This window comes from Labeo rohita, chromosome 19 (assembly GCF_022985175.1).
Source record: "Labeo rohita strain BAU-BD-2019 chromosome 19, IGBB_LRoh.1.0, whole genome shotgun sequence".
Taxonomy (NCBI): Eukaryota; Metazoa; Chordata; class Actinopteri; order Cypriniformes; family Cyprinidae; genus Labeo; species Labeo rohita.
Genome location: NC_066887.1, coordinates 12248760 through 12261034, shown reverse-complemented (window position 1 = coordinate 12261034; position 12275 = coordinate 12248760). Strand labels below are relative to the sequence as shown.

At 35.4% G+C, this 12275-nt stretch overlaps 1 protein-coding gene across 8 annotated transcripts in view; it reads right to left on the bottom strand.

Moving 5' to 3' along the window:
* spire1a (spire-type actin nucleation factor 1a) overlaps window positions 1-12275 on the bottom strand; it is a 60607-nt gene that overhangs the window by 44096 nt on the left and 4236 nt on the right. For all 8 annotated transcript variants that reach the window (XM_051137390.1, XM_051137392.1, XM_051137391.1 and 5 more), the window contains exon 2: window positions 10609-10640. In XM_051137390.1, coding sequence (XP_050993347.1) covers window positions 10609-10640 — 32 coding nt within the window. The remainder of the gene's footprint in view (window positions 1-10608; window positions 10641-12275) is intronic.

Below are 12275 nucleotides of genomic sequence, written 5' to 3'. Positions count from 1 at the left end.
GAAAAATAATGCATTAAGAGCTGGGGGTGAAAACTTTTGAACAGAATGGAGATGTGTACATTTTACTTACATGTTTCCCAGAATACAAAATAAGTCAAATTTACCCTGATCTTCAAATTCAAAACGTTTTCACTCCCCCTCACTTCCTTAATGCACTGTTTCCTCCTGGAGCATCAGTCAACATTTTAACCTTCTGTATAGTTGCATATGAGTCCATCAGTTGTCCTCAGTGTGGAAAGATGGATCACAAAATCTATTTTAACAATGTCCTTACTAGCTTCCTGGGCCTTGAACGTCTCAGTTGCATTGTTGTCTATGCAGAGTCAGAAAGCTCTCAGATTTCATCAAAAATATCTTAATGTGTGTTCCAAAGATGAATGAAGGTCTTCCAGGTTTGGAACGACATGAGATTGAGTAATTAATGACAAATTTTTAATTTTTGGGTGGAGTATTTCTGCTTTTCTGATTTTTTTCCCCAATGCTATCATCTTTTTTTTACCAGCTTGTTAGGCATTGTATAACAACACAAACTGCATTCAAGGGGCATGTAGAGACTGTTTCCCAGGAACATTTAGATCCTAAAGTACAAACGTCCACTGAGCACCAGACTGGCACAGAGACGACCTGCTGAAAGCAAAAGAACAGAGCACAAAAAACACTATGAGAAAGTGAATGAAAGAGAAAAAGTGAACGGTTACATAATGATCTGGGCTACATCCAGAGCCCTACAGCAAGGTGGACATCTGCTTCCCTCAGACGAACACTGACTCACTGTCCTGCACAGAGGCTGACAGGGGGACGACTTGTGCTACTGTTCTAATGTAGGAAAATCATTTTTTAATGCCTCACCTCTCTCTGACCTCACTCAAGCATATATGGATAATCCATTTTGGGATGCTACGAGACAGTGCATTGTCACTTTTTACACAACATGACAGGACACAAAGCATCACCGTGCTATAACCTATACTTTTTTCATAAACTTCAATTTCTAATGACTTTCTTGCACATGGAGCTTAAAATACAGCTCATAATCGCTAAAACAGTGCTTTAATTATTTTTAAAAACTCAGTATTTTTAAAAATATTCACAATATGTGCTACTGTTCAAAAGTTTGTAGACAGTAAGATTTTTTTTTTTTTTTTATCATGGATCCCACAAACATATAAGAAACATTTCTTGAGCAGCAAATCAGCATATTAAAATGATTTATAAAGAATCATGCGACGCTGCAGACTGGAGTAGTAATGCTGAAAATAAATTACATTTTAAAATATATTAAAATAGAAAACAGCTATTTCAAATTGCAATAATACTTCACAATATTACTGTTTTGGCTGTACGTTTTATTCTAAAAAAAGGCCCAGACTTTTCAATATAGTTATGTAGCTGCTGTCGCTTTCAGCAAGACAGAGAGTAAGAATTGAAGCATTGAAGAAAGAGCAAGTAAAGACGTCAGATCCAGAACCCCGGTGCGCTCAAAGCAGCAGACTCAATCTAACAGACTATCTGTGTGAGGGGGCCGGAGACGATGTTTCATCAGAAACCTAAAACCATTAGTCTCACTCCACTGTTCACAGCCCTTGAAGTCCTCTGGGAAAGGATGTGGTAACTTTATGAGGTTGACTCATGGCCAAACCAGCATAAATCTCATCAACTTCTCTCAGACAAAGCCATTCAGCAGTTTAGTTAACAACTCAGTGACAGAAGCCAGAGAAACAGGTTAGGGATGCACAAACCTAACAGTGGACCATTCCAGATGAGTATTTTAGGGAAATTCAAGAGCGTTTGTTTAATTTTAGTCATTTGCAGGTTACATAATCTCAGAGGGACTACAAAACAAGAGCCATAAATAACTCTACATGCATGCTATGACTGATTAACCAAACAATGATAAATCAGTTCATTGGTTCATCAGATATGCAGGACATGCAACATTTCTTTCACACTGGATGGAATCACAATAAGGGACGTCACGGCGGATTTCAGGAAATGTGAAGGAAAAAACTGATTTCATCAGAGTCTAGACTGACCTTCACATATCTTACATCACACACTCAAGTGATCTTCCTCAGCTGACTACAAACACACAAAGAAAAGCTTCATTCAAATAAGTAGGGCTGTCACAGCAACTTTGTCTTTCAAGTAACTGCAACTAATGATTTAATTGTTTTGTTCATATCAGTTACAGAGCATGCTTAAATATATGCAAGTATGTCACACTGAAATTGGAAACGCAAACAAAATGATAATTTTCAACAATATTATAATAGTAAATATATTTTATATTATATCACGTAAAAAGCTAATTATATTAAATGTTATATTTTTAATTGAAAATAAACTACTTGATTTAAATAATTAAACAATTATAATAAACAATGTTTGAATTGTCATCATCATCACCATACAGTAATATGATAAAAATAAATACCAGTATCTTTTTCACTTTCACATGATTTTTTATTGTGGTTTATTAATTAAATTAAACCACCATAAACGCCACGCTGAAACCAAATTTCTTTTAGAAAAAGCTAATAAATTTCACAAATACAGTACCAGTCAAAAGTTTTTGAACAGTAAGATTTTTGCTCCCTAAGCCTGCATTTATTTGATCTAAATACAGCAAAAACAGCACAATTTTGAAATATTTTTACGATTTAAAATAACTGTTTTCTATTTGAATATATTTTAAAATGTAATTTATTCCTGTGATTTCAAAGTTAAATTTTCAGCATTATTATTCCAGTCTTCAGTGTCACATGATCCTTCAGAAATCATCAGAAATCAATATGCTGATTTGCTGTTCAAAAAACATTTAACTATTATTATTATTATTATTATTATTATTATTATCAATATTTAAAGCAGTTGAGTACAATTTTTTCAGGATTCTTTGATGAATGGAAAGATCCAAAGATCAGCATTTATCTGAAATAAATTTTTTTTTTTTTTTTTTGGTGAAGGGAAGAAATTATATAAATTAATACTTTTAATTAGCAGGGATGCATTAAATTGATCAAAAGTGATTTATAATGTTACAAAAGATTTTAGATAAATACGGTTCTTCTGAACTATCTATTCATCAAAAGAAACCTGAAAAAAATTCTACTCAGCTGTTTTCAATATAATAGTAATAATGATAATAAATGTTTTTGAGGAGCAAATCAGAATATTAGAATGATTTCTGAAGGATCACGTGACTGGAGTAATGATGCTAAAAATTCAGCTTGAAAATCACAGGAATAAAATGCATTTTAAAATATTTAAATAGAAAACAGCTATTTTAAATAGTAAAAATATTTCAGATTTCTACTGTTTTTGCTATACTTTGGATCAAATAAAGCCAGGCAGAAGAGCAGAAGAAACTTCTTAAAAAAAAAAAAAAAAACATTAAAAATCTTACTGTTCAAAAACTTTTGACTGGTAGTGTACTTGGAAGTAGAAAAATATTAATTAGTATTTTCTTGTAAAACTCAAATAATCTTTAATTTATTTACACCTTCGAAAAATCATGGTGAACTACACTGAAATAAACACATAAAAAAATATTGTGTACTTACCAAACTAAAATTATTCCCTCAAATAATCATGATTATATCGAATAATAACAGATCAGACGATAATATAATAATCATGACAGATTTGGGTCTTTGTTTCTTGTTCCTAACCTGCAAACCAGCTGAAGTTCACGGAATCTTCCAGAAGGCACAAGACAACATAAGAGAACAACATGTTATTTGAGGTTTATTACGTGGCTAAAAAGTGACGGTTGTGTGTAAATTGGCTCCAAATGCGAATGGGAAAATTAACGTTGTGCGTCAAGGCTGTGTGTGACCAAGCCAAAGTACTCGCACATTCTACCTCATCCTTACACACAAACACACTCACACCGTCAGCTGAGGAAGGAAAGTTATGCAGCGAGGTGAAAGAAACAGGCTTTGTGCAGTGATAAAGAAAACCTCCAGGGACTGAACCACGAGAGCATCAAGCTCACAACTAAAAAACAAGTTCGCCAACCTCACACAACAAAAAAAAAGAGAAAGCAAAAGCGAGATGAAGGGTTTTCTGAAATGGATTGCTAAAAAAACATCAGTCACTGAAGGGGAAGTTGTAGTGGGAATTTACAAGAGTCTCAACAGGTGTTACAGACCTTCACCATTCCTACTCCTCACACAAAGCCGGTCTAACAGCAGCCTCTCTCGAGAGACCAGAACAAATGACCCTGTAGCTTGAAGAAACTCTCATTACGAGGTCTGTTAATCCCACTTTAGACACTGAACTGGATCTTGTGCCTAATCCTCTTTGCATGTGCGCCTTGGAGGAAACACGGTGATCCTCAGGATTTTTCAATAAACTGCTAAGATGCCTATAGGTCAAGATCTACTGTGTTTTTCATTCTTCAGAGCTTGTAGATCATAAAATCTTTAACGATCAGTTGGCGGATGAATAAGGATGTACTTGGAAACCCACAAACTTCTCAGTTTGATTTTGATGGAGTGGGTTTGTTTTTAGCTGAAGGTCCCTGGTGAGAAGCCAAGAGATCTAAATGTGACTACTATTCTCCTATTTACAACGTATTTGAGTTCTGCCAATAGTTAATAGGGAAAACTGGGTCAGCTTGCCTCATTCTGTCCGATGAAGTGCCAAAGGCCAGAGTGTGGCCGGATGAAGCCCAACGGAGAGCACTTCCCCAATCAACAGCATTTTGGAGAAGGATCGATATGATTCTGCATTGACAACTAATGCTTAAAACTGTTATTTTGAGATATAGATTATGGCTGTGTCTGAAAAAGCTGGAAAAATTATTAATAAATCTATAGCAAGATCTGATTGGTTTCTGGTTGTTATTTGAAGGCAGCACAAATGTGAGCCTCACTGCCTATGATATCTGGGTCAAAGACAGAAGCCAAGTTTTGAAAGTGTTAAACAGAAAAAAGCTGGTTTCATTAATTGAAATAAAGCTGAAATAAAATACAAATGTGACCCTGTCCCACCTTCCAGTCCAGTATTATTTAAGTACCAATGAGATAATATGTGACCTTTAGCCACAAAACCAGTCTTAAGTCGCTGGGGTATATTTGTAGCAATAGCCAAAAATACATTGTATGGGTCAAAATTATCGATTTTTCTTTTATGGCAAAAATCATTAGGAAATTAAGTAAAGATCAAGTTCCATGAAGATATTTTGTGAAATTCCTAATGTAAATGTATGAAAACTTAATTTTTGATTAGTCATATACATTGTTAAGAACATTATTTGATGAACTTAAAAGGCAATTTTCTCAATATTTCGCTTTTTTTGCACCCTCAGATTCCTGATTTTTAAATAGTTGTATCTCGGCCAAATATTGTCCAATCCTAACAAACCATACATCAATGGAAAGCTTATTTATTCAGCTTGTCAGGTCACAAATATTGGTTAAAAACTTAAACTACAAAACTTATATCTAAACTGATATCTAAATAAAGGTTTATGCTAAAAATTCAGCTTTGAAATCACAGGAATAAATATATTCAAATAGAAAAAAATATATTCAAATAGAAGACAGTTCTTTTAAATAGAAACAATTTAAAATTTTACTGTTTTTGCTGTACTTTGGATCAAATAAATGCAGGCTTGGAGAGCAGAAGAGACTTTAAAAAACATTAAAAAACTTTTGACTGGTAGTGTAAACTAAAAGTAAATCAAACACTAAAGCTAATTCAAAATATTAACAAATATATGATAACTGAAATATGATTTTAAATATTTTCTGCCCTATTTATTCATTTATTCAAAATACATTAAAAATAACTTTTATAAAGTTTTTACATTCTAAATTCAATTTAATTTTGATATCTTTTAGACAAAAAGTAAAAAATATCAGGGTGACACAATATCATATCACCCTAATATCATAATGTAGACAAAAACATAATAAAAAAATGAACCTGAAACCTTTACTGAATAGTTTGGAATCTTTTATTAGCATTTATTATAAAATTAAAAAGTTATATTTTAACAAAACAAAAAACAGAGAGGCCTCCTGCAGACCTCCAAGACCGTATGTCAAGGTCTTGAAGCATTAGCAATCTTTTAAATTATTAAAGAATTACCGTTTTATGACAGAGTTATAAAAAATGTATAATTGTTTTGGATATTATGGTATGATATAATGATGTAATATTATGATATGCATGAATTAATAATCAATGACAATGTAAAAAAAAAAAAAGTGAAAAGTATAAATTAAAAAATTGATTGCATAATGATTAAGACGTGTGTAAGACCACATGACATTTTAAAGTTTTTTAACTTTTTTTTTGGAAAACAAAAAATTCAAAACCACATGAAATGGACATAAATACAATATACATAACTAAGAACATAACATGCATTTTAAACTTGATTTTTCCTTTTTTATCCACCTTTTTCCTTCCCATAAGATCAGGCATGGCCATTTGTACATTTTATGGGTCTGGCTTTCGGGCTCATCCATGTCCAGCTATTTTTAGCTGTGCAAAACAACTCGTTTTGCTGCTTGCTATTGCAAATCGGTGTGTTTTACCATATTATTTTAATGTATTGTTTTAATTATGAACACACTGGTTTGTAGTGCAAACAGTAAAGTTTGACTGCACGTTGTTATTCTTCTCGGAATCGGAAACCGGAAATCTTACACTTAGGCGGACAGTCACACTTGCAATTCATTCTTCTACTAAAAAAAAAAAAAGAGAGAAGTATTGCTGTAAAAAAAACACTTCGTCATCTCATATGTTCATTTGAATCTGTTGTAGGTTTTTAGGCAGGACATTATGATGCCTTGGGAGGCCAGTCTGAAACCTGATTCCTTACGAGGTACTTTCAAACTAAAACATTACCGTTAAGTCACTGACTCACTGGGCAGTTAGGCAGCAGCCTTTGGTTTGGGAACCATCCAGAGGGGGCTGTGGACGTGGCCTGTCTGTGGCGAACTGCAGCAGTTTGCTAATGCTTCATTCAGTCTAGAAGCAGCGCTCAAATGAGGGCGAGGTCTTAAACATGCATACTGCAACATCACATGACCGCTGAGCGAGAGGTGCAGTCATGCAGAACAGAGCACACACACACACCCTGTCTCATTACTGCCCTCAGACAGTGTAGGCTTTATGAAGAGGAGGACGCCTTAGCCCAAAGCTCTGATCTCACCGAGCGTACACATGAAACATTTTATACAAACAATGATTCCGTCACCCTTTATTCACTCTCATGTTGTTCCAAAGCTGTATTGGAACAAACCTGACTTTCTTTTTTAGTGGAGCATAAAAAGGAAATATTTTGAAGACTGTGCTGGTTGCTGGTTTTCCATGCAATTGCAGTGAAGGGTGAATTAACTTTTAAAGAGATAATCACTCAAGTAATTACTCACCCTCATGTAGTTACAAACCGGTAAGACCTTTGTTCATCTTCAGAACACAAATGAAGATATTTTTGATGAAATGCGAGAGCTTTCTGACCCTGCATAGACAGCAACGCAACTGACAAGGCCCAGAAAGGTAGTAAGGACATTGTTAAAATAGTCCATGTGACATCAGTGGTTCAACCGTAATTTTATAAAGCTACGAGAATACTTTTTGTGTGCAAAGAAAACACAAATAACAACTTCATTCAACAATTTCTCCTGTAACAATATCCTAACTACCTTACTGGGTTTTGAACATGTCAGTTGCGTTGCTGTCTATGCAGGGTCAGAAAGCTCTCAGATTCATTCAAAATATCGTAATTTGTGCTCCAAAGATGAACAAAGGTCACACAGGTTTAGAACGACATGAGGGTGAGTAACTGATGACTATATTTGAACTTTTGGGTGAACTATCCCTTCAAAGCTCCAAAATAGAAGTGTAAAAACTATAAAAGTCTTCTGAAGCAATAAAAATTTGTTATCATCCACTAATACTGTAAGGAACCAATTTATTAATGAATCATGCAATTGTATTTTAGCATTCTTTATATGCTATTATCTTTTTGTTATTGTTATTTTAAAATAGTAATATAGTATTATAATGATTTTAAGTAAATATATATATTTATTTCAGATTTATCAGTTTCAGTTACTGCAGTTGCGAGAGCAACTTTTTACATTTTTTTGTCAAATAATGAAAGTGATTTCTAAGTTTTAGATTTAGTTAACAATAATGGTTCAAAGTTTTGATTCAAATGAATCGTTCATTAAAAACCAATCACTGATACTCTTTTCCATTAAAGGAACACTCAATTTTTTTTGAAAACAGGCTAATTTTTCGACTCCCATAGAGTTAAACAGTTGAGTTTTACCGTTTTCGAATCCATTCAGCCAATCTCCGGGTCTGGCGGTAGCACTTTTAGCATAACTTAGCATAGATCATTGAATCCGATTAGACCGTTAGCATCTCGCTTAAAAATTACCAAAGAGTTTCGATATTTTTTTTTTTTATTTAAAACTTGACTTAGCGCCGGTCACTTTCAGGCGCTGCGTAATATTATTGCGCTTGCTGCTCACATGGTACAGCAGCAAAGTTCCTTGATTATTTCACCGGAATGAGAGTATAGTTCCTAGCCATATCGGCCTAGAAAATCGCAACTTTTCATTTTATGTCAGTCTTAGTACACAATGTAACTGCAGAAGAGTCAAGTTTTAAATATGAAAAATATCATCATTATATATGGTCATTTTTGAACGAGATGCTAACGGTCTAATCAGATTCAATGATCTATGCTAAGCTATGCTAAAAGTGCTACCGCCAGACCCGGAGATCGGCTGAATGGATTCGAAAACTGTTAAACTCTAGGGGAGTTGGAAAATGAGCCTATTTACAAAAAAAGTGGAGTGTTCCTTTAAGAGCTAGGCGGATATCAATATTATCAATATTCTGGTCTGATTCTCACACAATGTCATCATTTGATTTCAGAAGGCATGGAATATGGACCATTTTATGATATTTTGACTCCTTTTTGAAGCTTGAAAACTTAAATCTCCTCTCATGGCAATTGACTCTTCACAGGGAATTTGACTGACAGGTGATTTGACCAATCATAACACAATATCTGACATTTTTGTCCGACAAACAAACCAGACAGGTGAGCAGATTAACACTGGTGGACTTGACCTTGAAAAATGGTGTTTTGAGTCTTCCCGGTTTTGAAACAACATACCTTCTGATGTTCATTCATGTTTATTTCATGCTATAACTACTAAAGAGAAAGAGATGATCCGTGAACATGCCATTTAAACTGAGGCGCTTAAGTGATCTGTCACGACACATCAAAGTGCAGGGTTGCCAGATTTTCACAACAAAACCCACCCAATGCTATTCAAAACTAGCCCAAAAGTAGCCCAATTTTTCGAAGGGGGTCGCCCGGTAAAAATCGTGTTGCGGGAGGTAAAATACATGTTTTGTGGTGGGGTTCTCCTGGTAAAATTAGCATTCCAGGGGCTAAATATAACGTTATTAGGGTTGCTTCAACCCGCAGACATGAAAAACAACCCACGTCAACTGTTAAAGTAGCCTTATTCCGCGGGAAAACCACAGACTTGGCAACACTTTCCACATAAGAAAGAAAGTCACACAACTTTAAACAACATGAGGGTCTATATATGAGGGTCAATATGACTGAATTGTCATTATAGCCGATTTGATTTGCTTACATTACATAAAACAGCAAGGATCAGACATTATTCAACCTGAAGATCATTCAATAATCGAAAGGTGTCACACAGATCATGAATGTTTACAAAATGGCTTATCTTTGACATGTATCGACTCGACAGGAGAAGAGATAGTGTTTGTGTGCAGAATAGGCAGGGCCCTGCTGTTCTCCTCTTTGAATTTCCTCCCATTCACAATCACGAGTCTAGCATCTAGTGCTCAGTTGATAATCTCGTTCAGAGGAGGCTCCGAATGCATGCATGCACTGCCGCATGTGTTCTTTTTGTTTGTGAGTCTGCGTGTGTGGGCGCGTGCTTGCATGTGCGCATCCCTCCTGTGGACCCATCTGTTACCGCTGAGGGCATTTTAAAACCCATCACATTTAGCCAAAAGATCTTCAGTATTTTTAGCATAACACAAAGTCTTATATGTACAGAACTCTCTTGTTTACTAAATCAAACGGCAGCAAATATGTTTTGTTCGGTTTGGTTGGGCAGCAGGAGATTTCTTGGTGCTGAAAAGCTTGGGAAAACTATTTCCGACTGGATTACAGCAAAGCTCTGGCTACTTCCCAAAGTGGCAGGGAGCTTTAGAGACCAAAACACTCAATCTTTGAGGCAGGCTGAGATCCACATGGTTGTCACACCAACAAAGAACAAACAGCTAATGAATACCATCAAGACAATGAGGTTGCCATCGATGCAAACACTCCTGAAATCCACTCGCACCTAAATCTCACTGTTGAGGATCCACACATGGACACGGAGAGCAGCAAAAGAAGTAAAACACTGCATCTAGAAATCTTCAGAAATCAAACAGACTGAAAAGAAATCTAGCTATTTCTTCAGGATGGTTTGCCAAGCTGATGCCTGTTGCCAAAAATAGCAACAGAGTGACTCATTTCTCTCAAAAGTCAAAAACCAGTCTGGCACCTCAACAAAAGCGAACAAGATGACTCACCTCTATTGATGAACTGGGCGGGGTATGTTTATCTGTAATGGGGAGGAGAAAAAGAAAGAGAAACAAATTAGATAATCATTATTATCAGGTTTTAAATTCACATACCAAAATGTATTTACAATATTTCATATATGATAGAGTTTTCTCTTTATCTATGAGCTTGACGATAGGATATAACTATTTTTTAAAATTCTGGGTAGTCACTAAACGTGCCAGGTATTGTTAGGATTTCCAAGGTGTTCTGGGTGGTTGCTAACACATGCTAAGGGTTTCTTGGTGATTGCTAGTGTGCTGCTAGTGCGATCGTCGGATTGAGGTTGCTATAGAGTGCAACAGTACTTTTTCTTCAGTAATTTTCTTCATTTATTCATCCCACAGGGATTCAAAAAAAGGGTTTGGTAACAAACCTAATCAATTTAATGTGGAAAAGAACTACAAAATGTACAGTGAAATATAACTGCAGCGATCACCAGGGTTCAAGAGTTTTAGCACATATGAAAATGACATTATTTAGCAAGCCTGCAACCACCAAATCAATGCATTTAAAATGCCTTTTTGGCAAACCCAGGTAATTTACCATAGAATTTTTTTTTTTTTTAACATTCATAAGTGTTATAGCTCCAGCTATGGTCCAATCCCCTAAAACTTTGCATGCTTGTTTAGAATGTTGCATGTGCTCAGCAGGTTTTGTGAAGTTTTGAGTTTTCCTTTAGGCTTTATAGGATTTTGGGTAAATTTGGACAGGCCTCTTTTCTAAACGACCCCATTATAGCGTATCGTATGATATGAATATCGTCCGTAAGTGCCAAAACCATGTGGCGTACAATTGTTTATGCCCTTGAAAAATGCAATATTGCCCTCACTGGCCGATTTCTTTCACATTTCTCTCATTCCTTTGGGGCCATGAGTCGAACAGGCCCACCGAGTTTCGTTTCGATCAGCCTCTGTTAACCTTGTCTAACAGGTGCTCAAATTTCAGCACCCAATGGCAGTCATGTTTTTTGAGATGCACAAATGTCCTTGTAGACACTTGCTGCACTTCGGACCAAGACCGTGCACACCAATTTTCATGTTGATAGGACAACTGGTTGCGCAGTTACTGTATAACCATTTTTATATTTTTCTTATAGCGCCACTAACAGCCAAGCTCTGCGATTTTTTTCACCTGTGACCTCAGATTGAGCTCTTACATAAGAGTTCTGAGTTTGGTGAAGATTGGTGAAGTTTGGTTAATTGCTCACCATAATGTCATTCCAATCCTGTAAGACCTTTGTTAATTTTCACAACACAAATTAAGATATTTTTGAAATCCAAGAGCTTTCAGACCCTGCATAGACAGCAAAACAACTGACACGTTCAAGGCCCAGAAAGGTAGTAAGGACATTGTTAAAATAGAAAACAAAAATATCTATTTTATTTAACAGTTTCACCTCTTCTTTTAGCTTCATAACAGGTTGAACCACTGATGTTACATGGACTATTTTAAAAATGTTCTTACTATCTTTTTGCACCTTGAATGTGGTAGTTATGTTGCTGTCTATACAAGGTCAGAAAGCTCTCGGATTTCATCAAAAATGTCTTAATTTGTGTTCCGAAGATGAACGAAGGTCTTACACGTTTGGAACAACATTAAGGTGAGTAATTAATAACAGAATTATCTTTATTGG